The 27,615-nt window shown below is 47.9% G+C and overlaps 1 protein-coding gene across 9 annotated transcripts in view; it reads right to left on the reverse strand.

Moving 5' to 3' along the window:
- Nucleotides 1-27,615, reverse strand: part of NWD1 (NACHT and WD repeat domain containing 1) — a 99,244-nt gene that overhangs the window by 16,141 nt on the left and 55,488 nt on the right. For all 9 annotated transcript variants that reach the window (XM_030820515.1, XM_030820511.1, XM_030820507.1 and 6 more), the window contains 6 exons: nt 25,840-25,962; nt 15,182-15,390; nt 12,770-13,042; nt 9,848-9,938; nt 6,519-6,673; nt 4,220-4,496 (listed from right to left, as the gene is read on the reverse strand). In XM_030820515.1, the coding sequence (XP_030676375.1) occupies nt 4,220-4,496; nt 6,519-6,673; nt 9,848-9,938; nt 12,770-13,042; nt 15,182-15,390; nt 25,840-25,962 (1,128 nt within the window). The remainder of the gene's footprint in view (nt 1-4,219; nt 4,497-6,518; nt 6,674-9,847; nt 9,939-12,769; nt 13,043-15,181; nt 15,391-25,839; nt 25,963-27,615) is intronic.

Below are 27,615 nucleotides of genomic sequence, written 5' to 3' on the forward strand. Positions count from 1 at the left end.
CACCAATACTCACCACCACTCACCACTCACCACCACCACCACCACCATACTCACCACCACCACCACCACCACCACCACCATCACCACCACCACACCACCACCACCATCACCATCACACCACCACCACCACCACCACTCACCACCACCACCACCACCACCACCACCACTCACCCACCACCACACCACCACCACCACCACCACCACCACACCATCACCACCACCACCACCACACCACTCACCACCACCACCACCACCACCATCACCACCACCACACCACTCACCACCACCACACCACCACCACCACCACCACCACCCACCATCACCACCACCACCACCACCACACCACCACCACCACCACCACCACCACCACCATCACCACCACCACCATCACCACCACCACCACCACCACCACCACCACTCACACCATCACCACCACCACCCACCACTCACCACCACCACCACCACCACCACCACCACCATCACCACCACCACCACCACCACCACCACCACCACCACCACCACCACCACCATCACCACCACCACCACCACCCACTCACCACCACCACCACCACCATACCACCACACCACCACCACTACACCACCACCACCACCACCACACCACCACCACCACCACCACCACCATCACCACCACCAACCACCACACCACCACCACACCACCACCACCACCACCACCATCACCACCACCACCACCACCACCACCATCACCACCACCACCACCACCACCACCACTCACCACCACCACCACCATACCACCATCACCACCACCACTACCACCACCACCACCACCACCACACCACCACCACACCACCCCACCACCCACCACCACCACCACCCACCATCACCACCACCACCACCACCACCACCACCACCACCATCACCACTCACCACACCACCACCACCATCACCACCACCACCACCACCACCACCATCACCACCACCACCACCACCACCACCACCACCACCACCACCACCACCACCACTCACACCACCACCATACCACCATCACCACTCACCACCACACCACCACCACCACCCCCCACCACCCACCACCACCATCACCACCCCACCACCACCATACCGCCATCACCACTCACCACCACCACCACCACCACCACTCACCACCACACCACCACCACCACCACTCACCACCACTCACCACCACCACTACCACCACTCACCACCATCACCACCACCACCACCACCACCACCACCACCACCACTCACCACCACCACCACCATTCACCACTCACCACTACCACCACCACCACCACCACCACCACCACCACCACCACCACCACCACCACCACCACCACCACCACCACCACCACCACCACCACCACTCACCACCACCACCACCACCACTCACCACCACCACCACCATTCACCACTCACCACCACCACCACCACCACCACCACCACCACTCACCACCACCACCACCATTCACCACTCACCACTCACCACCACCACCACCACCACTCACCACCACTCACCACCACCACCACCACCACCACCACCACCACCATTCACCACTCACCACTACCACCACCACCACCACCACCACCACTCACCACCACCACCACCACCACTCACCACCACCACCACCATCACCACTCACCACTACCACTCACCACCACCACCACCACCACTCACCACCACTCACCACCACCACCACCACCACTCACCACCACTCACCACCACCACCACCACCACCACCACCACCATCACCACCACCACCACCACTCACGACCATCACCACCATCACCACCACCACCACCAACACTCACCACCACTACCACTCACCACCACTCACCACCACCACTACCACCACTCACCACCACCACTACCACCACTCACCACCATCACCACCACCACCACCACCACCATCACCACCACCACTCACGACCATCACCACCACCACCACCACCACTCACCACCATCACCACCACCAACAACCACCACCACCACCACTCACCACCACTACCACCACTCACCACCACCACTACCACCACTCACCACCATCACCACCACCACCACCACCACCACCATCACCACCACCACTCACGACCATCACCACCACCACCACCACCACTCACCACCACCACCACCACCACTCACCACCACTCACCACCACCACCACCACTCACCACCACCACCACCATTCACCACTCACCACTACCACCACCACCACCATCACCACCACCACTCACCACCACCACCACTCACCACCACCACCACTCACCACCACTCACCACCACCACCACCACCACCACTCACCACCATCACCACCACCACCACCACCATCACCACCACCACTCACGACCATCACCACCACCACCACCACCACCACCACTCACCACCACCACCACCACCATCACCACCACCACTACCACCATCACCACTCACCACCACCACCACCACCACCACTCACCACTCACCACCACCACCACCACCAACACTCACCACCACTCACCACCACTCACCACCACCACCACCACCACCACTCACCACCACCACCACTGCCTCGCCAGGAGAGGGCATTAATCTATTCATGGGGGATGTATCCTTATGACTCAAACAACTCCCATGAGGCCTCCCTCTAACACTGGGGATTAAATTTGTTTTTTTGTTGTTGTTTTGTTTTGAAACAGGGTCTTGTTCTGTCGTCCAGGCTGGAGTGCAGTGGCACAATCTCAGCTCACTGCAACTTCTGTCTTCTGGGCTCAAGTGATCCTACCACCACAGCCTCCCAAGTAGCTTGGACTACAGACATGAGCCACTACACCGAGCTAATTTTTGTCTTTTATGTAGACACATCTGGTCTCAAACTCCTGAGCTCAAGTGATCCACCCACCTTAGCCACCCAAAGTGCTGGGATCACAGGTGTGAGCCAACATGCCTGGCTTTTTTTTTTGTTTTTAGAGACAGGGTCTCGCTCTGTCACCCAGGCTGGAGTGCAGTAGTGCAATCATGACTCACTGTAGCCTCAACTTTCCAGGCTCAAGCGATCCTCCCACCTCAGCCCCCCAAATAGCTAGAACAACAAGCACACGCCACCACATCCAGCTAATTATTTTTTTTGAGACAGTTTTGCTCTTGTTGCCCAGGCTGGAGTGCAATGGCGTGATCTTGGCTCACTGCAACCTCCACCTCCCAGGTTCAAGCGATTCTTCTGCCTCAGCCTCCTGAGTAGCTGGGATTACAGGCATGCACCACCACGCCCAGCTAATTTTGTATTGTTTTAATGGAGGCGGGGTTTTTCCATGTTGGTCAGGCTGGTCTTGAACTCCCGACCTCAAGTGATCTGCCTGCCTTGGCCTCCCAAAGTGCTGGTATTAGAGGCGTGAACCACCATGACTGGCCACATCCAGCTATTTTTTAAATTTTTAGTAGAAATGGCATCCTCTCATCTTGCCCAGGTGTTCTTGAACCCTGAGCTCAAACAATCCTACTGCCTCGGCCCCCCCAGAGTGCTGTGATTATAGGTTTAAGCCACCATGGCCAGCCAGATATTAAATGCCAACATCAGGTTTGTAGGGCGAAAGCTCCAAACTGTAGCAGAGTGACAGGGAAGTGATTAGATCATGAATGTGGGGCGTTCGTGAATAGGGTTAGTGCCCTTATAAGAAGAGACACAAGAGATTTCTCTCTGTCTCTGGGGACACATCAAGAAGATGGCCATCTGTGAACCAGGAAACCGGTCGTCACCAGACATGAGATCTGCTCGCACTTTGATCTGGAACTTCCCAGCCTCCAGAATGTTGAGGAATAATGTTTCTTGCTTATGCCGCCCAGTCTATGGGGATAATTTATTTTATTTTATTTTTCTGGGACAGAGTCTCACTCTGTCGCCCAGGCCGGAGTGCAGAGGCAGGATCCCGGCTCACTGCAGTCTTCGTCTCCCAGGTTCGAACAATTCTCCTGCCTCAGCCTCGCAAGTAGCTGGGAGGACAGGCACATGCCACCATGCCCAGCTAACTTTTGTATTTTTAGTAGAGACAGGGTTTTGCCATGTTGGCCAGGCTGGTCTCGAACTCCTGACCTCAGGTGATCCACCCGCCTAGGCCTCCCAAAGTCCTGGGATTACAGGCGTGAGCCATGGGGCCCAGCCTGTGGGGATGATTTGTTACAGCAGCCTAAACTAAGACAGACGGCTCCAAGCCTTACCCACAAAAATGACCATACTTATGCCTTACCAACCTTCTGCCAAGTTCCAAATAGTGACTTTGTTTTTGTCCCCAATTTTGGGGAAGTAGACATAGCTTCCATTATGGGACACTGCGGTGAGGCCGGTGCGGTCCAGAAATGGTGCAGGCGCCCGGGACCTATGAGCGTTGCTGAGATCCCAGATCTTGAAAGATGAGGACTGTGGGGAAGCAGATGCCACCAAAGCCCCGCCGCGGGCCAGCAGGCTCACAGGGGCCCCGACGCCTTCCAGGATGTCCAGCAGGGTCCCGTGTTCTGACAGACTCCACACCTGAGGAAGCAGAACAGGAGGGCAGATCTGACATCTTCTGTGGACAACTGTAGTTCAGAAACACGCTTTAGCCCATTGGGCCAGAAGTGGTGGCTCACGCCTGTAATCCCAACACTTTGGGAGGCTGAGGCAGGTGGATCACCTGAGGTCGGGAGTTCGAGACCAGCCTGACCAACACGGAGAAACTCCATCTCTACTAAAAATACAAAAAATTAGCCAGGCGTGGTGACGCATGCCTGTAATCCCAGCTACACAGGAGCCTGAGGCAGGAGAATCGCTTGAACCCGGGAGGTGGAGGTTGCAATGAGCCAAGATCGTGCCATTGCGCTCAAGCCTGGGCAACAAGAGCGAAACTCCGTCTCAAAAAAATAAATAAAAATAAAAATAAATAAATAGGCCAGGTGCAGTGGCTCATGCCTGTAATCCCAGCACTTTGGGAGGCCAAGGTGGGCGGATCATGAGGTCAGGAGATTGAGACCATCCGGGCCAACATGGTGAAAGCCCATCTCTACTAAAAATACAAAAATCAGCCAAGCGTGGTGGTGCACACCTGTAATCCCAGCTACTCGGGAGGCTGAGACAGGAGACTCGCTTGAACCTGGGAGGCAGAGATTGCAGTGAGCTGAGATTGCACCACTGCACTTCAGCCTGGCGACAGAGTGAGACTCCGTCAAAATAAAAATAAAAATAAATAAATAAATAAATAAATAAGAAAATAAGAAATACACTTCAGCCCATTCATATACCTAAGGTGAATTTTCAGGCTGTAAGTTCAAGGGCCTTCACATCTTCCCATTCCTTTAACTTCCTCAGGCTTGAACCCATTAGCTTCCAGAGCAGTTCCCAAAGTGTGTTCCAGGGAACCCCTGGAGGGTGCCTTGTAAACCTTTTTTTAGAGGGTGCCCTGTAAACCTTTTTTAGAGGATCTGGAAGCTCAAAACTTTTAATGTTTTTTTTTTTTTAATTATTTTATTCTAGCCAAGCACGGTGGTTCACGCCTGTAATCCCAGCACTTTGGGAGGCCAAGGCAGCTGATCACCTGAGGTCAGGAGTTTGAGACCAGCCTAGCCAACATGGTGAAACCCCATCTCTACTAAAAATACAAAAATTAACCAGCCATGGTGGTGGGTGCCTGAAATCCCAGCTACTCGCGAGGCTGAGGCAGGAGAATTGCTTGAACCCGGGAGGTGGAGGTTGCAGTGAGCTGAGATCGCACCACACTGCCCTCCAGCCTGGGCGACTGAGCGAGAATTGGTCTAAAAAAAATAAAGAAAATTATTCTTATTTTTTGGAGACAGGTTCTTGTTTTGTCACCCAGGCTGAAGTGCAGTGGCATAATCACAGCTCACTGCAGCCTCTACCTCCCAGGCTCATGTGATCCTCCCACTTCAGCCTCCTGAGTAGCTAGGACTACAGGCACGCGCCACCATGCCCGGCTAATTTTTGTGGTTTTTTTTTTGTAGAGACTGGGTCTCGCTATGTTGCCCAGGCTGGTCTCGAACTCCTGGGCCCAAGTGATCCATCTGCCTTGGCCTTCCAAAGTGCTGGGATTACAGGCGTGAGCCACTGTGCACAGTCTATTTGTCAATTTCTTTAAAACTGGAAAAAATAGCTCATAAGAAGGAGGGGAAAATAAAAGAGAACTTCAAGGGGCCTGAGATTAAAACACTGAAGATCTGCTATTTTATCATCTACTTTTCTCGCCAGCTTGGACAACTTTGAATTTAAATTGAGAATTTTCCTCCCCCACAACACTGCTCCACTCTGAAGGCACAAATCTGCCCCCAAGGTTTGAGGATCAGTTTGGGAATGCTACCTCCTTTGTTGAACACTTCGGTAATTCTCACCCAGATCTGCCACTGGGGCGGAGGATACACCCCCATATCCTCCTAATGAACTCACCTATTTTGCCTGCACTCATTTTTGTGGGTGTCTGTATTTCGCAGCCAGAAATCCCCAAAGAATCACAATGTCTGTTCCCGAGGTGGAGGTGAGGATGAAGGGTCCCAGATCTCCCCTCACCTGAATGAGCGCATCAAAGGACCCCGTGATGATCAGGTTGTTCTCAGTACCAAAAACAGCCGTCTCCACCATGTCTTCATGTTCCAGATCCGTGGCCATGAATTGGCGAAAGCCCCTTGAGTCCGCCAAGAATATCCGCACCGATCTTCTGAAGCCTAAAACGGCAGGAATTGGGGTTACACCTCTCATGCCCAGAGGGGGCTGAGGGTCATTCCTTCCAACAACAGAGGTGTTTTGGAGGCCGGGTGTGGTGGTTCATGCATGTAATCCCAGCACTTTGGGACACCAAGGCGGGCAGATCACTTGAGGTCAGGAGTTTGAGATCAGCCTGGCCAACATGGTGAACCCCAATGTTTCATGTATTTTATTCTCTACTAAAAATACAAAAATTAGCCAGGTGTGATGGCGCATGCCTGTAATCTCAGCTACTCAGGAGGCCGAGGCAGGAGAATTGCTTGAGCCCAAGAGGCAGAGGCTGCAGTGAGCTGAGATTGAGCCACTGCACTCCAGCCTGGGCAACAGAGCTAGACTCTGTCTCAAAAAAAAAAAAAAAAAGATGTTTTGGAGCCCCTGCTAGGTGCCAGGAGAAGGGATCCAGGACGGGGAAGGTGGATTCAGTCCTGTCCCCATCTGCACATAGCCCACAGCTGGTTGGGGGTGGGCCTGACTTCTGTAATCACTCATCTTTTTTTTTTTTTTTTTGAGATGGAGTCTCGCTCTGTCACTGAGGCTGGAGTGCAGTGGCATGATCTTGGCTCACTGCAACCTCTGCCTTCTGGGTTCAAGCGATTCTCCTGCCTCAGCTTCCTGAGTAGCTGGGATTATAGGTGCTGACCACCATGCCTGGCTAAATTTTGTATTTTTTAGTAGATACCAGGTTTCACCATGTTGGCCAAGCTGGTCTCAAACTCCTGACCTCAAGTGATCTGCCCACCTCGGACTTCCAAAGTGCTGGGATTACAGGCGTGAGCCACTGTACCCAGCCAGTAATCACTCATCTTAAGGAAACTTGTAAGGTTATTATAATGAAACTGTAAGTTCCTGGAGGGCAGGGACTGCCTATTTGGCTCATCATGGTATCTCAGAAACTAGCACAAAGCTGGGCACACAGCAGGCCTTTGATAACTATGATGGAAGGAAGGGAGGAAGGAGAGAGGAGAGTCAAGGAGGTAGAGAGGAAGAAAAAAGTAAAGAGGAAGGGAGGAAGGAGAGAAATGAGAAGGGGAAGAAGGAAGGAAGAAGAGGAAAGAAAGTAAGAAGGGAGAAAGGAAGGGATAGCGGCAGGAGGCAGGCAAATGCCTAGGCAGATAGGAATGAGTCCCTGGTGAAACTGTACCTTTGAACCCAAAACAGCCTGGGCTGCTCGTTCCCAATGAAATCCACAACCCAGAGTGAAAACTCCTGTTCCTGTTTGCCCACCCTTTCCTGATTGATTCTTTCTGAATAAGACTTTTGTGGCAGTGGCGTGATCTTGGCTCATTGCAATCTTCACCTCCTGGGTTTAAGCAATTCTCCCGCCTCATCCTCCCGAGTAGCTGGGATTACAGGCACCTGCCACCATGCCTGAATAATTTTTGTATTTTTAGTAGAGACAGGGTTTCACCATGTTGTCCAGACTGGTCTGAACTTCTGATCTCAGGCGATGGCCCACCTTGGCCTCCCAAAGTGCTGGAATTACAGGCGTGAGCCACTGCACCTGGCCTGAATAATGCTTTTTAACCAATTGAATGTTACCTTTTCCAATACTACTGACCGTCTGCCCCTCCCCCATCCTGTGCCTATAAAAACCCCCAGACTCAGCCACACTAAGAGAGATGACCTGACCTTCACATCCCCTCTCCCCTGAGAGCTGTTGTGTTGCTCAATAAAATTCTCTGTCCTTATCACTTTTCAATAGTCAGCATGACCTCATTCTTCTTGGACACGGGACAAGAGCTTAGGACTCACTGGATGCAGGTACCCAGGAAGGCTGTAACACTGTGGCCCTCTGTCCTTGATGGCAGAGGGCAGCTGCTCCATGCAATAGAAGCAGTGGTGGGGCCAAGCCAGTCCCAGAGCTGCAGGCCAGATTGGAGAAAGGGGCTGACTGAGCTGCTAACATGCCACCATCCATTGGGTTGCAGATGGTGGAACTAAAAGAGCAAATTAGGCCGGGTGTGGTGGTTCATATTTGTAATTCCAGCACTTTGGGGGTCCAAGGCAGGCAGATAACCTGAAATCAGAAGTTCAAGACCAACCTGGCCAACATGATGAAACCCCATTTCTACTAAAAATACAAAAATTAGTGGGACGTGGTAGCAGGTACCTGTAATCCCAGATACTTGGGAGACTGAGGCAGGAGAATCGCTTGAACCTGGGAGGTGGAGGTTGCAGTGGGCTGAGATCATACCACTTCACTCCAGCCTAGGCAATAGAGCGAGACTCAGTCTCAAACAAACAAACAAACAAAAGCTAATTAGCACACTGTAACACCCCCTCTGGGGCTTCAGGGTTGTGGACCCCTTGTGTTTCCTTTGGGGTGACACATGGCCTGGTCTGGCCATGGGCCCTGCACAGAGCCTGGCCTTGTGTCAGTGCTTGAAGCAGCCAGCTGAACCCTACATTCACTTGCCCACATGCTCCCTCCTGCTAGGGGCTGAGTGCTCAGTCGTGGCAGTGGCCATGGGAGCCGCGGGCTGGGCCAAAAGCCAGATGTGGCCCCGTAGGCTGAGTAAATGGGGTGCCCCCTGCTCCCAGCTTGGCAAAGAGGCCAAGAAAAATCCTGCATCAAAAGGAAGGAAAGGGCTGGGCACAATGGCTCACGCCTGTGTAATCCCAGCACTTTGGGAGGCTAAGGTGGGCGAATCACCTGAGGTCAGGAATTCGAGACCAGCCTGGCCAACATGGTGAAACTCCGTCTCTACTAAAAATACAAAAATTAGCTGGGTGTGGTGGTGTGTGCCTGTAATCCCAGCTATTCAGGAAGCTGACGTGGGAGGATCTTTTGAGCCCAGAAATTCAAGGCTGCAATGAATTATGATTGAGCCACTCCACTCCCACCTGGGTGACACAGCAAGACCCTATTTCAAAAAACAAAAAAAAAAAAAGAAAAAGAAAAAGAATAGAAAAATAGTGTCTATACTAGTTTTTGTACCACAACTGCAGAGTTGAGTCTTTGCAACTGAGGATGTCTTGTCTGGACTGCAAAAAATGTTTACTATGAGGCCATTTGGCAGAAAAAGTTGCTAACCTCTGGCCCTAGGACTTCTCTCTGTCCCCAAGCCCCACCCCCTTCTCCAACCTGATTCTGATTAGCTTCCTCACTACTCCAAATGAGAGCTAAATGCTACCTGCGGCGAGGAGGGACTCATCTTCAGAGACCACCAGGAACCTCACAGCATCTGGAAGCTTCTCCAGCAATCTGTCCCCTTTGGAGGAAACCTGTGCAGAACCAAGGATGCCTGTCAGGCACTTCCACGGGTTAAGGATTACAAGTTTGGAATTTTTTTCTTTTTTTCTTTTTTTTTGTTTTTGAGATGGAGTCTCGCCCTGTTTCCCAGGCAGGAGTGCAGTGGTGTGATCTTGGTTCACTGCAACCTCCGCCTCCCGGGTTCAAGCAATTCCCCTGCCTCAGCCTCCCAAGTAGCTGGGATTACAGGCACCTGCCACCATGCCCGGCTAATTTTTGTATTTTTAGTAGAGATGGGGTTTCACCATGTGGGCCAAGCTGGTCTCGAACTCTTGATCTCATGTGATCCGCCTACCTTGGCCTCCCAAAGTGCTGGGATTACAGGCGTGAGCCACCATGCCTAGCTGACCCCATCTCTTAATAAAAATTTTAGCTGGGCATGGTGGTACACCCCTGTGGTCCCAGCTACTCAGGAGGCTAAAGCAGGAGGATCACTTGTGCCCCTAGGAGTTGGAGGCTGCAGTGAGCTATGATCGTGCCACTGCATTGCAGCCAGGGTGACAGACTGAGACTCTGTCTCTAAAAAATTTTTTAAATTAAAAACATAAAAGCTGGCCAGGTGTGATGGCTCATGCTTGTAATCCCGTACTTTGGGAGACCGAAGTGGGTGGATCACTCGAGGTCAGGAGTTTGAGACCATCCTGGCCAACATGGTGAAACCCCATCTCTACTAAAAATACAAAAATTAGCTGAGCGTGGTGGCGCATGCCTGTAGTCCCAGCTACTGGGGAGGCAGAGGCAGGAGAATCGCTTGAAGCTAGGAGGTGAAGGTTTCAGTGAGCCAAGATTGCGCCACTGCATTCCAGTCTGGGCGACAGAGCAAGACTCGATCTCAAAAAAAAAACCAAAAAAACAGTTAAAAAAAAAAGGTAAAAAACAAATTCTGGCCAGGCACAGTGGGTCATGCCTGTAATCCCAGCACTTTGGAAGGCTGAATGAGCCCATAAGTTTGAAACCAGCCTGGGCAACATAGTGAGACCCCCCACCTCTACAAAATGATAATAATAATAATTAGCCAGGCATGGGGTTGTGCGCCTGTAGTCCCAGCTACTCAGGAGGCTGAGGCAAGAGGAAGTCTTGAGCCCGGGAGGTCGAGGCTGCAGGGAGCCATGATCATGCCACTGCACTCCCGCCTGAGAGATAAAGTAAGACCCTGTCTCAAAAAACAAAACAAAATATCTGCAAAGAGGCTTGAGAAAAAGAAAAACAACCCCAAGGATTTGGGAGTATCTTTTGTTGTTGTACTTGGTACCTTGAGAACTCATGAAGACCACAAGGTCATGAGGTTCAGAAATGTGAAGCTTTGGGATTTGGGATGAGTCTTCTTCTTTTCTTTTTTTGTTTTTTTTTTTTTAATTTTTTTTGAGACAGGGCCTGGCTCTGTCACTCAGGCTGGAGTGCAGTGGTGCAATTTTGGCTCATTGCAGCCTCCACCTCCTAAGCTCAAGTGATCCTCCCACATCAGCCTCTCAAGTAGCTGGGAGTACAAGTATGCACCACCATGATTCCTTTCTTTCTTTTTTTTTTTTTTTTGAAATGGAGTCTTGATCTGTCACCCAGGCTGGAGTGCAATGGCATGATCTCGGCTCACTGCATCCTCCACCTCCCGTGTTCAAGTGATTCTCCTGCCTCAGCCTCCCTAGTAGCAGGGATCACAGGCACCCACCACCACATCCGGCTAATTTTTGGGTTTTTGTTTTTGTTGCCGTTGTTTTTTGTTTTGTTTTGTTTTGTTTTTTGAGATGGAGTTTTGCTCTTATTGTCCAGGCTGGAGTGCACTGGTGCAATCTTGGCTCACTGCATCCTCCACCTCCTAGGTTCAAGCAATTCTCCTGCCTCAGCCTCCCAAGTAGTTGGGATTACAGGCGCTTACCACCACGCCTGGCTAATTTTTTGTATGCTTTTTCAGTAGAGACGAGGTTTCTTCATGTTGGCCAGGCTGGTCTCAAACTCCCGACCTCAGGTGATCCACCTGCCCCGGCCTCCCAAAGTGCTGGCATTACAGGTGTGAGCCACCGTGCCTGGTCAATTTTTGTACTTTTAGTAAAGACGGGGTTTTGCCATGTCGGCCAGGCTGGTCTCGAACTGCTGACCTCAAATGATCCACCCCACCTCAGCCTACCAAAGTGCTGGGATTACAGGAGTGAGACACAGCGCCCAGCCAGTCTATATGTTAATGTCCATGAAAGCAGCCGTCCACCAACCACCAATAGGGCAGGTGGATAGAGCCCAACTCCTAGTCCCTCTGTGGCACAACTCTCGACCCCATTCCATACATGTCTTAGAGCTCCCCTGAAGGACTGAGTTTCAACAATTGCCCACACTGGTCAGTCCCCAAGAGATGCCAACAGATGTTTCCTGAACTGTGCTGAACTGCAAATCCCTACAATTAAGAAGCCAAGCATGCGGCCGGGCGCAGTGGATCATGCCTGTAATCCCAGTACTCTGGGAGGCCGAGGTGGGTGGATCATCTGAGGTTGGGAGTTCGAGACCAGCCTGACCGACATGGAGAAACCCCGTCTCTACTAAAAATACAAAATTAGCCAGGCGTGGTGGCATTTGCCTGTAATCCCAGCTACTCGGGAGGCTGAGGCAGTGAGAATCGCTTGAACCTGAGAGGCGGAGGTTGCAGTGAGCTGAGATTACGCCATTGCACTCCAGCCTGGGCAACAAAAGTGAAACTTCATCTCAAAAACAAAACAAAACAAAGTTACAAGGCAAGATTATTTTTCCCAACTTCTAGCACATCTAAGCACTTTCAAGCTGAGTTAGTGTTCACATCATAGTCAGTAAAGGTGCTTACCAAACAGATGGAGCCATTGCTAAACCCGGTAACAAGCTTTCCTTGCTTCTGGACTGAGACGGCACAGGTAGGTGTTTCTTCTTTGGTGCTGGACATATGTTGCTTCCCCTGAAGTTTTCCCGTAGCTGAGCTCCACAGACTGACCACACCATCCCTGGACACTGTCAGCAGCGTGGCCTGGGAGGCCAGCACAGCCATGCACATCCAAGGATCAGAGACATCTCCCAGGATATGGAAAACCGGCTCTGCAGTTTCCAGATTCCAAGCATTGATCTAATAGAATAATGAAGAGGAAGCAGCATCTTGGCAGGAGACCTAGACTGTAAGTTTCCTGGAGTCAAATGCAAGATGCCTTCTCTTGTATACTTTATGCATTTTCTTTTCTTTTGGAGACAGAGCCTCTCTTTTTCACCCAGGCTGGAGAGCAGTGGTGCAATCATGGCTCACTGCAGGATCGACCTCCTGGGCTCAAGCAATCCTTCTGCCTCAGCCTCCCAAGTAGCTGGAACCACAGACACGCACCACCATGCCTGGCTATTTTTAAATTTGTTTTTGTAGAGACAGGGTCTGACTATGTTGCCCAGGCTGCTCCTGAGCTCTTGGGCTCAAACTATCCTCCCTGCTTGGCTTCTCAAAGTGCTGGGATTATGAGTGTGAGCCACTGCACCCGGCCTATGCATTTTATTTTTAACACTCCCAATTCAGAGAAAAAAAGGAGAGGTGGGCCAGGCCTCACATGTGATTTTAAATTCATTAGCTACCTTACAAAAGGTACAAAGAAACAAGTGAAATCAATTTCAGTATTCTATTTTATTTAACCTAATATGTCCAAGTGGTATCACTTCAACATGTAATCAATACAAAAATTATTATTGAGATAGTTTATATTATTTTTACTATACTAGGTCTTTGAATTTCAGCATGTTGGGATAGTCATATTTCAAGTGTTTTTATTTATTTATTTTTTAATGTTACTTTCAGTTTTGGGATACATGTGCAGAACGTGCAGGTTTGTTGCATACGTATACATATGCCATGGTGGTTTGCTGCAACTATCAACCTGTCATCTAGGTTTTAAGCCCCACATGCATTAGGTATTTGTCCTAATGCTCTCCCTCCCCTTACCCCCTATCCCCCAAATTTCAAGTGTTTAATAGATACATCTGGGTGGTGACTCCTATTTTGGGCAGCATGATTTATATGCACCGATATTACTGTGAACAACCACCAATTACTCATGTAACATAATAATAAATAGATATCAATTATTTGGTGCTTACAGTGTACTAAGCACTATGCCAGGATATGTCTCATGATCTTATGAGGAAGAGGCAGCAATGAGACTTAGAATGGTGAATGACACGACCAAGGTCACTCAGTTCCCAAGAAACTCAACTGATAGTTAAATAAAGATTTTTTTCCTCCTGGCATCAATTACTAAGCTATTACCCACGATGTTATTGTGTGTCTCCATTTATAAAACTATGAAATCACAGGGTTATGATTGATGTAATGGAATAACACAGTGGAATAGACATTGTTTTCAGAAGCCCACGGATCATTTAGAGAGACTATAAAACAGGCTGGGCATGATGGCTCAGGCCTGTAATCCCAGCACTTTGGGAGGCCAAGGCAGGTGGATCACCTGAGGTCAAGAGTTTGAGACCAGCCTGGCCAACATGGTGAAACACTGTCTCTACTAAAAATACAAAAATTAGCTGGATGTGGTAGCGTGTGCCTATAGTCCCAGCTATTCAGGAGCCTGAGGCAGGAGAGTCACTTCAACCTGGGAGGTAGAGGTTGCACTGAGCTGAGATTGTACCACTGTACTCCAGCCTGGGTGACAGAGCAGGACTCCATCTCAAAAAAAAAAAAAAAAAAAAGAGAGAGAGAGGAGAGAGAGAGACTATAAAAGAAGTCTCAATGAATTTGAAAGGTTTTATGTCATCAAAATGGAATTTAATTAGAAAAAAATAAAGAACAGGACCCTATCCAGAAATCCCTCAAATATCTGGAAACTAATAGCGTACTTTTAAATAGCCCATGGATCAAAGAAGAAATCAAAAGTGAAATCTGAAAGTATTTTAAACTGCATGTAAATGAAAACTCATGTCAAAATTTACAGGATGTAGGTAAAGCAGTACTTTGAGGGAAATTTATAGCCCTAAAAATGCTGATATTCAAAAAAGATGAAAGGTTTCAAATCTTGGGGTCAGAAAGAATTATCAGGATTGTCTAATTCAACTATGAAGTCTGAAACCTCTTATAGCACCCTCTCAAGTGGTTGTGTACTCCATTTACACCCCCACCCCATCACTGTATCAGGGAGCCCCTCCTTATAGAAATGGCCTATTCTGTCTTTGAATGCTCTGGTTGCAGCATTCCTTTACAAACAGGGCATGTGTTTGTTACCTTTGAGCCAGATGCTGAATACACAACTTTGTGTGCCTCATCCACATGAAGGTTCCAGATCTGAGGTTCAGTGGGATTTTTTGAGCCTTCATCCCAAATGGTAAATTTCTCCTGGCCAGAGAGTAAGTTCCACAAGCGCAGTGTGTAATCCTTTGAAGCAGAGATGGCAAGGGTCCCTTTGGCAAATATTTTCACGCACCTCACCTCTCCTGAAGCAGGCCAGGGTAGGGGAGAGTATATTAGCTGGGAACATTTTGACCTTGCAACTATCAAAATGCTTGTCAGCTTGGAAATACCCTGGTTTACCAAAGAAAAGATGAATGGAATTGAATTGTGAAAGTCATCAGAATAAAAATAGAGTCAATAACGTTAAGAAAACCCCGGCAAACAGGCTATAAAGGAAGGCTATGAAGAGAGAGTTCTCACACTTGTATGCCTAATAACAGAAAAAACTACAAAAATCACAGCCTTGCACACAGGCTATTGCAACCTTACAGAAAAAAATACATCTGCAAGGCAATCTGCCCAGCAACTTCCTGTCCAGCTGCACCCTTATTATTGATTTTTGTAACCAAGGATAATTATTTCAAAACAATTATGTAACCCTCTTTTTTTTTTTTTGACGGAATCTCTCTGTCACTCAGGCTGGAATGCAGTGGCTCAACCTTGGTTCACTGCAACCTCTGCCTCCCAGGTTCAAGCGATTCTTGTGCCTCAGCCTCCCAAGTAGCTGGGATTACAGACATCTGCCACCATGCCTGGCTAATTTTTTGTATTTTTAGTGGAGACGGGTTTGACTATGTTGGCTAGGCTGGCCTTGATCTCCTGGCCTCAAGTGATCTACCCACCTGAGCCTCCCAAGTGCTGGCATTACAGGCATGAGCCACCATGCCTGGCCTTTTATTATTATTATTATTATTTTGAGATGAAGTTTTGCTCTTGTTGCCCAGGCTGGAGTGCAGTGGCGTGACCCTGGCTTACTGCAACATCCACTTCCTGGGTTCAAGCAATTCTCCTGCTTCAGCCTCTCGAGTAGCTGGGATTACAGGTGCCCACCACCACACTTGGCAAATTTTTTGTATTTTTAGTAGAGACAGGGTTTCATCATGTTGGCCAGGCTGGTCTCGAACTCCTGACCTCAGGTGATCTACCCACCTCGGACTCCCAAAGTGCTGGGATTACAGGCGTGAGCCGCTGCACCTGGCCTATGATGATGGTGATGATGATGATGATGATGATGATGATGATGACGATGATGATTTTGAGACAGAGTCTTGCTCTGTCACCCAGGCTGGAGTTCAGTGGCATAATCTTGGCTCACTGCAACCTCTGTCTCATGGGTTCAAGCAATTCTCATGCCTCAGCCTCCTGAGTAGCTGGGATTACAGGCATGTGCCACCGCACCTGGCTAATTTTTGTATTTTTAGTAGAGATGGGGTTTCACCACGTTGGCCAGGCTGGTCTCGAACTCCTGACCTCAGGTGATCCACCTGCCTCGGCCTTCCAAAGTGCTGGGATTACAGGCGTGAGCCACTGTGCCCAGCCTCTTTTTGTTTTGTTTTGTTTTGAGAGCCTCTCTCTGTTGGTTAAATTGATAGAACCCGTCCAAATGGAAAATAATAAAATGTGGCAAAGCAAAATTCAGAGGGTCACAACTGGTTGGGAGTCCATCAGTTGCCCCAGATGTTGAATTTGTACTAAACAGATAATTGAGTTTTATAAAGATTCAGCATCTAGGAGTGTCTAAAGTTAATAACCACATAATAAAGGGGAAACTTCTAGAAAAATTATAGGATTTCTCTTATCATTTTTATAATCTTGTAAAAAATAATTAGCCAGGTGAGACGACATGCACCTGTGGTCCCAGCTACTTGGAAGGCTGAGGTGGGAGGATCATCTGAGCACAGGAGGTTGAGGCTGGAGTGAGCTATGATCACTCCTCTGCACTCCAGCCTCAGCAACACAGCAAGACCTTCTCTCAAAATAAATAAATAAATAAATAAATAAATAAATAATCTTAAAGAACTATTTGCTAAGCAAAACATACCATTTGGAAGGCATAAAGGGGAAAAATTGACCAACTGGATTATGTAGAAATGTAAAACTTCAGGAGGATAAACTGCATTTGAAAGGCACATCATGAGAGATGCAGAGGAAATATTTGCAACATATAACAGACAAATGGAGATTCTCCTTAATAAACAAAATGTTCATCAGGCTGTGATTAGGTCATGAGGATGGCACCCTGGGGAATGGGATTACCCTCCTTATAAAAGTGGTCCCAGGCAAGCAGGGTGGCTCATGCCTGTAATCCCAGCACGTTGGGAGGCTGAGGTGGGCAGATCACCTGAGCTTAAGAGTTCGAATTGAGACCAGCCTGGCCAACATGGCAAAACCCCGTCTCTACTAAAAATACAAAAATTAGCTGGGTGTGGTGGTGCACACCTGTAATCTCAGCTCCTCAGGAAGCTGAGGCAGGAAACTCGCTTGAACCTGGGAGGCAGAGGTTGCAGTGAGCCGAGACTGGACCACTACACTCCAGCCTGGGCAACAGAGTGAGACTCTGTCTCAGAAAAAAAAAAAAAAAAGTCCCTAACATAAAGATGGGAACAACAGATACTGGGGACTACTGGAATGGGGAAGGAGGATGGGGGTCAAGGACTAAAAAAATTCCTCTTGGGTACCATGCTCACTACCTGGGTGATGGGGTCATTCGTACCCCAAACCTCAGCATCACTCAATATACCCACGTAGCCGACATGCACATGTACCCTGTGAAATTAATGGTGGAAATTATAAATGAAATAAGATACAGTAACAGAACAAGGATCTGACTGGGCCAGGTGGCTCACACCTGTAATCCCAGCACTTTGGGAGGCCGAAGTGGGAGGGTCACTTGAGCCCAGGAGTCTGTGACAAGCTGGGCAACATAGCAAGACCCTGTCTCTAAAAAAAAAGTAAAAATAATAAAAATAGGCTGGCATGGTGGTTCATGCCTGTAATCCCAGCACTTCGGAAGGCCAAGGTAGGTGAATCAGTTGAGGTCACGGGTTCGAGACTAGCCTGGCCAACATGGCAAAACCTTGTTTCTACTAAAAATAACAAAAATTAGCCGGGTGTGGTGGCAGGCGCCTATAATCTCAGCTACTTGGGAGGCTGAGGCAGGAAGATTGCTCGAACCTGGGAGGCGGAGGTTGCAGGGAGCCAAGATCATGCCATTGCACTCCAGCCTGGGTGACAGAGTGAGACTCTATCTCAAAAACAAAAAAATTAAAAAAAAAGAGTCAATGGACACAAAAGAATGTTTATGGCAAAACATTGATAAAAAATATATAGTATTATTTATATATTTATGTATATATTTGTTTTTGTATATATGTATATATCTATACTTTTATGTATGTATATATTTATGTTTTATACACACATCTATATTATGTTTTACATACATAAAGCAAAATATATACGTACACAAAAATATAGATAAAATGTGTGTGTGTGTATATATATATATATAAAAACATGGTACATACTTTGATTGAAATGATACAATATCCTTAACATCTTTATGGATAGACAATTTACAACCACAGAATTTGCCCATTCAATCTAGAATTATAAAATTCAGTGGTTTTTAGTGTGTTCACAGAGCTGTGTAACCATCGCCCCAGACTAAGTTCAGAACATTTTCATAATCTCAAAAAACAGTCATCTTCTTTTTTTCTTTATCACGTTAATTTTTTTAATTTTTATTTATTTATTTATTTATTTATTTATTTATTTTTGAGACAGAGTCTCACTCTGTCTCCCAGGCTGGAGTGCAGTGACGTAATCTTGGCTCACTGCAACCTCCCACTCCAGGGTTCAAGCGATTCTCCTGCCTCAGCATCCTGAGTAGCTGGGATTACAGGCGTGCGCCACTGCGTCCAACTAATTTTGTATGTTTAGTAGAGATGCGGTTTCACCATGTTGTCCAGGCTGGTCTCGAACTTCTGACCTCAAATGATGTGCCCGCCTCAACCTCCCAAACTGCTGGGATTACATGCGTGAGCCACTGCGCCTGGCCTATCACATTAATAATTTTAAAGCAAACAATCCAGTGGCATTTAGCACATTCACAGTGTTGTGCAACCATCACTCTGTCCAGTTCCAGAACATTCGCAGCCCCCCAGAAGGAGACCCTGTCCCCATCAGCAGTCACTCCTCACTCCCCTCCCCTAAACCCTGGCCACCACTAATCTGCCTCCTGTCTCTCCTGTCTCTGTGGATTAGTCTGTTCTGGACATTTCATATCCATGGGAGTCACATGCCATGTGGCCCCTGGTGACTGCTGTTTTTTGTTGTTGTTGTTGTTGTTGTTTTTGGTTTTTTTGTTTTTTTTTTGTTTTGAGACGGAGTCTTGCTCTGTCATCACCCAGGCTGGAGTGCAGTGGCACGATCTCGGCTCACTGCAACCTCCGCCCCCCGGGTTCAAGCGATTCTCTTGCCTCAGCCTCTCGAGTAGCTGGAACTACAGGCACGTGCCATTGCGCCTGGCTAATTTTTGTATTTTTAGTAGAGACAGGGTTTCACCATGTTGGCCAGGATGGTCTCAATCTCTTGACCTCGTGATCTGCCCACCTCAGCCTCCCAAAGTGCTGGGATTACAGGTGTGAGCCACCGCGCCCAGCCAACTGCTCCTTTTTATTTGACACAGTCTCTGGAGCTGCAGCCTCATGATTTCCTTGCCGTTGTGTAGACCCGCCAACCTCATTCCCCTCTCAGGGCCTTCACGCTTGCTGCTTCCTGTACCTGGGAGGCTCTTTCCTCTCCCCTGCCCTTCCTTCACTCCTGCAGATACCAAAATCCACAGATGCTCCAGTGCCTTATATGAAATAGTGTAGTATTTGCATATAGCCTATACATATCCTCCTGTATACTTTATTATTATTGTTACCATTATTATTATTTTTAGAGATAGGGGTCTGGCTGTGTTACACCACCTGGAGCATAGTAATGCAATCACAGCCCACTGTAGCCTCAATCTCCCAGGCTCAAGCGATCCTCCTGCCTCAGCCTCAGCCTGGGACTACAGGTGCTCCCGTATACTTAATTTTTCTTTTTTTTTTTTCTTTTTGAGACAGAGTCTCACTGTCACCAAGGCTGCAGTGCAGTAGCGTGATCTCAGCTTATAGCAACCCTCTGCCTCCCAGGTTCAAGCAATCTTCCTGCCTCAGTCTCCCGAGTAGCTAGGACTACAGGTGCTCACCACCATGCCCAGCTAATTTTTGTACTTTTAGTAGAGACGGGGTTTCACCATGTTGGCCAGGCTGGTCTCGAACTCCTGATCTCAGGTGATCCGCCCACCTCGGCCTCCCGAAGTGTTGGGATTACAGGCGTGACCCACCACGCCGGGCCACTCCTGTATATTTTAAATCATCTCTAGGTTACTTACAATACCTAATATGGCACACATGCTATATAAATAGTTGTCATACTGCATTGTTTGGGGGACAATGACAATAAAGATCTGTGCATGTTTTGTCCAGATGCAGTTAACTATTTTTTTCCCAAATATTTTCCTTTGTAAAAATTTTATTTATTTATTTTAAGAGACAGGGTCTTAAAATTTATTTATATTTATTTATTTTATTATTTTATTTTTATTTTATTTATTATTTTATTATTTTTTATTTTTTGAGATGGAGTTTTGCTCTTTTTGCCCAGGCTGGAGTGCAGTGGCGAGATCTCGGCTCACTGCAACCTCCACCTCCTGGGTTCAAGTGATTCTCCTGCCTCAGCCTCCCGAGTAGCTGGGATTACAGGTGTACATCACCACGCCCGGCTAATTTTGTATTTTTGGTAGAGACAGAGTTTCGCCATGTTAGCCAGGCTGGCCTCAAACTCCTGATCTCAGGTGATCCGCCCACCTCGGCCTCCCAAAGTGCTAGGATTACAGGCATGAGCCACTGTGCCCAGCCTTAAAATTTATTTTTAAGAGACAGGTACAGTGACTTATGCCTGTAATCCCAGCAGTTCAGGAGGCTTAGGTGGGAGCATGGCTTGATGCCAGGAATTCAAGACCAGCCTGGGAAACATGGTGAGACCCAGTCTCTACAAAAAATGTTTAAAAAATTAGCTGGGCATGGTGGCATGCACCTGTGGTCCTAGCTCTTCAGGAGGCTGAGGTGGGAGGATTGCTTGAGCCTGGGATGTCAAGATTGTAGTGAACCATGATTGCACCATTGTACTACAGTCTGGATGACAGAATGAGATCTTGAGAAAAAAAAGAGGGAGGAAGGAAGGAAGGAGAATAAAGAAAGAAAGGACAGAAAGAAAGAAAGGAAGAGAAAGAAAGAAAAGAAAAGAAAGAAAGTGAAAGAAAGAAAGAGAAAGAAAGAAAGGAAAGAAAGAAAGAAAGAAAAAAGAAAAGAAAATGAAAGAAAGAAAGAAAGGAAAGAAAAAAGAGAGAAAGAAGGAGAAAGAAAGAAAGAGGGAAAGAAAGAGAGAAGGAAGGAAGGAAGGGGAAGGGAGGAAGGGAGAGAAGGGAAGGAAGGGAAGGAAGGGAAGGAAAGGAAGGAAGAGAAGGAAGGAAGGAAGAGAGAAAGAGAGAAGGAAAGAAAAAGAAACACAGCCAACAACAACCAAAAGACAGGATCTCACTCTGTTGTCCAGGCTAAACTCAAACTCCTGGGCTCCAAGCATCCTCCTGTCTCAGCCTCCCAAGTAGCTGGGACTACAGGCACACACCACTGCACCCAGCTTTTCCAAATATTTTCAATCTACAGTCAGTTGAATCTATAGATGCAAAACCCACAGATATGGAGGGCCAACAATACTTTTGATTTTTCAAAAGATTGTGTTATAATATTATGTATCTTGTCAATTGAGCTTTTTAGGGCACCCCTTTAAATTTTTAAAAAATTTGAATATGCCATATCTAATAGGAATTTGATTCAGCTCTTTAGACCTTCTCTACCCCCATCCATTTTTCTGTTTGTCTGTGTTTTTTGGAAACAAGGTCTCACTCCGTCGCCCTGGATAGAATACAGTGGTGCAAACATGGCTCACTGCAGCCTCCAACTCCTGGACTCAAGCAACCCTCCTGGCTCAGCCTCTCATGTAGCTGGGACTTCAGGTGCACAGCACCACACTTGGCTAATTTGAAACACTTTTTTTTTTAGAGATGAGGTCTTGCTATGTTGCACAGGCTGGTCTTGAATTCTGGGCCTCAAGTGATCCTCCCATCTTCCAAAGTGCTGGGATTACAGGTGTGAGTCCTGTTTTCTTAATTAGATAAAATGCCCAGCCTGTTTTCTTAATTAGATAAAAGGGTTAGATTAGATTTTTTTTTCTTTTTTTTTTTTTTTTGAGATGGAGTCTCACTCTGTCGCCCAGGCTGGAGTGCAGTGGCGCAATCTCAGCTCACTGCAAGCTCCACCTCCCGGGTTCATGCCATTCTCCTGCCTCAGCCTCCCACATAGCTGGGACTACAGGCGCCCACCACCACACCCAGCTAATTTTTTTTTTGTATTTTTCGTAGAGACAGGGTTTCACCGTTAGCCAGGATGGTCTCGATCTCCTGACCTTGCGATCCACCGGCCTAGGCCTCCCAAAGTGCTGAGATTACAGGCATGAGCCACCGCAGCTGGCCTAGATTAGATTCTTTCTAAAGCTAATTTTCTATGGCTTGATTCTGTTAAATGTATTTTTATGTGGCACATTTTCTTAATCCAGTCTATCATTGCTGGACATTTAGGTTGGTTCCAACTCTTTGCTATTGTGAATAGTGCCGCAATAAACATACGTGTGCATGTGTCTTTATAGCAGCATGATTTATAGTCCTTTGGGTATATACCCAGTAATGGGATGGCTGGGTCAAATGGTATTTCTAGTTCTAGATCCCTGAGGAATCGCCACACTGACTTCCACAATGGTTGAACTAGTTTACAGTCCCACCAACAGTGTAAAAGTGAAAATGTGGCACATATACACCATGGAATACTATGCAGCCATAAAAATGATGAGTTCATGTCCTTTGTAGGGACATGGATGAAACTGGAAAACATCATTCTCAGTAAACTATCGCAAGGACAAAAACCCAAACACCACGTGTTCTCACTCATAGGTGGGAATTGAACAATGAGAACTCATGGACACAGGAAGGGGAACATCACACTCCGGGGACTGTTGTGGGGTGGGGGGAGGGGGGAGGGACAGCATTAGGAGATATACCTAATGCTAAATGACGAGTTAATGGGTGCAGGAAATCAGCATGGCACATGGATACATATGTAACAAACCTGCACATTGTGCACATGTACCCTAAAACCTAAAGTATAATAATTAAAAAAAAGTTTAAAAAATGTATTTTTTAAACACGTGGGATATTTTAACTTATTTATTCAACAGCTAAGCATGCAGTATGTTGAATAAAACATAACCCTTGCCCTCAAACAAAGTAATGAGATCTCAGGTCAACAAATAAATGTAGTCTTGCTTTTTTTTTTTTTTTTTTTTTGGAGATAGGGTCTCGCTGTATTGCACAGGCTGTAGTACAGTGGTGTAATCACAGCTCACTGTAGCCCCAACCTCCTGGGCTCAAGCGATTCTCATGCCCCAGCCTCCCAAGTAGCTGGGACTACAGGTGTGCACCACCATGCCTGGCTAATTTTTGCATTTTTTGTAGAGATGTGGGTTCGCCATGTTGCCCAAGCTGGTCTCAAAATCCTGAGCTTAAATGATCTGCCTGCCTCAGCCTCCTAAAGTCGTGGGATAAGCCACCACACCCAGCCAACTGTAGTCTTAACCAATGTGGTCTTACGTATATCAAGCTGCAGGAGAGTACAAGGGAGCTAATTATGAACTCTACCATGGGAATCATCTCTCCCAAAGGGAGGACCCTTGAGATTAGTCTTCAAGAATGAATAGTTTTCCATCCTAGTCCTGACCTTGGTCTATCTCTCTTCAGCATCTAGAACAGGGCCTGGTACACAGCAGACACTCAACAATTGATTATAGAAATAAGCCATATCTGTTAAGGGACTATGTAGAAATAAACAACCTTACTTAGGATCTGAGGTCAACAAATGCAAAAAGGACCACAATTCTTTACCCTTCCTGATCTACACCCTTGGCAATGTGACTTTGCAGCTCCTCTCATCAAAAAATGAAGCCTAGGCCGGGTGTGGTGGCTCACACCTGTAATTTCAGCACTTTGGGAGGACAAGGCGAGAGGATTGCTTGAGCTCAGGAGCTTGAGACCAGCCTGAGCAACATAGTGAGATCTTATCTCTACCAAAAAATGCAAAAATTAGCCAGGTGTGGTGGTGTGTGTCTGTAGTCCCAACTACTCAAGAGGCTGAGGTGGGAGGATTGCTTGAGCCCAGGAGGCTGAGGGTGCAGTGAGCTGAGATTGTGCCACTGCACTCCAGCTTGGGCAACAGAGCAAGACCCTTTCAGAAAAAGGAAAGAAAAAAAGAAAAGGAAAAGAAAAAGGAAGGGAAGGGAAGGGAAGGGGAAAAGAAGGCAGAAAGCCTATTTAGCCTATTTCCCTACTGGACTGCTCTTGTGAATTCCTTTGGTCAAGAAAATGTGAATGTGACCAGGTGCCAACTCCAAGTCCAGGCTTAAGAGATTCTGTGAGTGCCTACTTGTTTTCTTGAAACCCTGCCTTTGGCTGGGCATGGTGGCTCACGCCTGTAATCCCAGCACTTTGGGAGGACGAGGTGGGTGGATCCCAAGGTCAGGAGATCAGCTGTTGAGACCATCCTGGCTAACATGGTGAAACCCCATCTCTACTAAAAAATACAAAAAATTAGCCAGGCATGGTGGCGGGGGCCTGCAGTCCCAGCTACTTGGAAGGCTGAGGCAGGAGAATGGTGTGAACCTGGGAGGCGGAGCTTGCAGTGAGCCGAGATCGCACCACTGCACTCTAGCCTGGGCGACAGAGCAAGACTCGGTCTCAAAAAAAGAAAAAGAAAAGAAAGAAACCCTGCCTTTGCTGGGGATGAGAGACCTGAAGGATGCCGAATGATGAGACCACATGGAGCAAAGTTGAGTTGCCTCATTTGAAAACATTCAGATTCAGCCAGCTCCTAGATGATCCACTGACTGACTGCAGATACATGAGCAAGCCCAGCTGAGAGCAGAAAACCGCCCAGCTGAGTCCAGCCTGCATTGCCAATGCACAGGAAGTGAGCTAAAGATATAGCTTGTTTGTGGCTCAAATTTGTAATCCCAGCTACTTGGTAAGCTAAGGAGGGAGGATCACTTGAGCCCAAGAGTTTCAGACCAGCCTGGGCAACATAGCAAGACCCCATTTCTAAAAACATTAAAAAACTAGCTGGGTATAATTGTATGTGCTTGTAGTCCCAGCTACTCAGGAGGCTGAGGCAGGAGGATCACTTGGGCCCAGGATTTGAGGCTGCAGTGAGTTATAAACACACCACTGCACTCCAGCCTGGGCAATACAGTGAGATCCCACATTTAAAAAGAAAAAGAAATGGCTTGTTTGAAACTACTGTGTTTGGGGATGGTTCGTTATGCAACTATAGCTAAGTGATGCAGGAACAAAGGCCAGAGTTTCAACACAGTGAAGTGAATCTGTGGGGAAGGGGCTCTGAGAACCGACTGTTCACTATGGAAGCTGACCACAAACCCTACTTCCCAAGTCTCACCTGTGTGTCCAGTTAGCATGTGGATCACATGCTGCTCTTCCATGTCCCACACAGCCATGATGCCATCCTGGGTGCCAATCACCAGCAGCTTCTCCTCCACACCCCATGCCATGGCAGTGATGCCTGCAGCCACACAGAGGCAACAGCAATGATCTCAGTTCCTGTGTCCAAGTATTCAGCTATGGGGTCCTCTAATGAGTCTCCCACCTCACAGATAAGACAACTGAGGCATGGAGAGATTTGGTCCCCTGCCCAAAGCTACACAGCAAGGATTAGATTCACAGACTCAGATGCACAGATTCACACTCTGGCCTGTGACATTCACTTCGCTCTTAGGTAGGGAAGGGGACTGCATCACAGTGTGGTCATAAGTGTCTGTCTAGACCAGCAGTGCTCACCCAGGGGACACATATCGGTGTCTGGAGACATCTTGAGGTGCCGCAATGGGACAAGGATGCTCAAGGACACTACTGCCATCTGGTGGGTGCAGGCCAGGGATGCTGCTCAACACCCAACAATGCATAACAACTCCATCCCAGAGAAAGATTCAGCCCCAGAAATCAGCAATGCCATGGCTGAGAAACCCTGCCTTAGTTGAAGAAAACTCAGAAACAAAATTACATTGGCCATGGCCGGGCACGGTGGCTCATGCCTACAATCCCAACACTTTGGGAGGCCAAGGTGGGCAGATCACTTGAGATCAGGAGTTCAAGACCAGCCTGTCCAACATGGAGAAACCCAGTCTCTACTAAAAATATAAAAATTAGCCAGGCGTAGTGAAGCATACCTGTAATCCCAGCTGCTTGGGAGGCTGAGGCAAGAGAATGACTTGAGCCCAGGAGGTGGAGGTTGCAGTGAGCTGAGATCACACCACTGCACTCCAACCTGGGTAAGAGAGGGAGACTCTGTCTCAACAAAAAAAAAAAAAAAAAAAAAAAAGAAAGAAAAGAAAGAAAGAAAGAAATTATATTGGCTGAGAATGAGGATTATGTTTTTGACATCTCTGAGTTCAACCGGTGTAGAAAAGCAAGGGCTGATGTCCTAAAGAAAAAAAATATATATTTGCCAATGAATTGGGCAAACACATCCCAAGGCTCTTTGCCTGGTGGAGTTTGATTAAAATATCACTGCAAAGAGAGAAGGGCCAAGATATATTGGAGAAAACGTGGGCCTAGACATTAAGAAACTGAACTTTCTGAATGTACTGGAGTAAAGAAAGGAAGTCCTTTTCCTTCTCTGTGCCTCTCCCACATGTGTAAAATGGGTGGTGTTGAATCAGAGCCAGTCAAGCTCTGAGAATACAGAATTTTGTTTCCACCTCATCGGGACAGAGAGTGAGGAGATGGGATTTGTTTTCTTTTCCTTTCTTCTCCTCCCCTTCCCTCCCTTTCCCTTCCCTCCGCTTCGTTCCCTTTCCCTTCCCTCCCCCTTCTGCCCTTCCTTCCCTTTCCCTTCCCCCCCTTCTCTTCCTTCCCCTTCCCTTTCCCTTCCCTCCCCCTTCCTCCCCTTTCTTTCCTTTCCCTTCTCTCCCTTCCCTTCCTTCCCCTTCTCTCCCCTTCCCTTCCTTCCCCTCCCCTTTCTCTTTCCTTCCCCTTTCCCCTCCCCTCCCCTTCCCCCTCTTCCCTTCCCTTTCCCCACCCTTTCCTTCCCCTCCCCTTCTCTCCCTCTTCCCTCCCTTCCTTTCCCTCCCCTCCCTCCCCTTCCCTTCCCTCCCCTTTCTCCTTTCCTCCTTTTTCCCCTCCTCTCCCTTTCCCTTCCCCTTCCCTCCCCTTTCCC

This window comes from Nomascus leucogenys, chromosome 10 (genome assembly GCF_006542625.1).
Source record: "Nomascus leucogenys isolate Asia chromosome 10, Asia_NLE_v1, whole genome shotgun sequence".
Lineage (NCBI taxonomy): Eukaryota > Metazoa > Chordata > Mammalia > Primates > Hylobatidae > Nomascus > Nomascus leucogenys.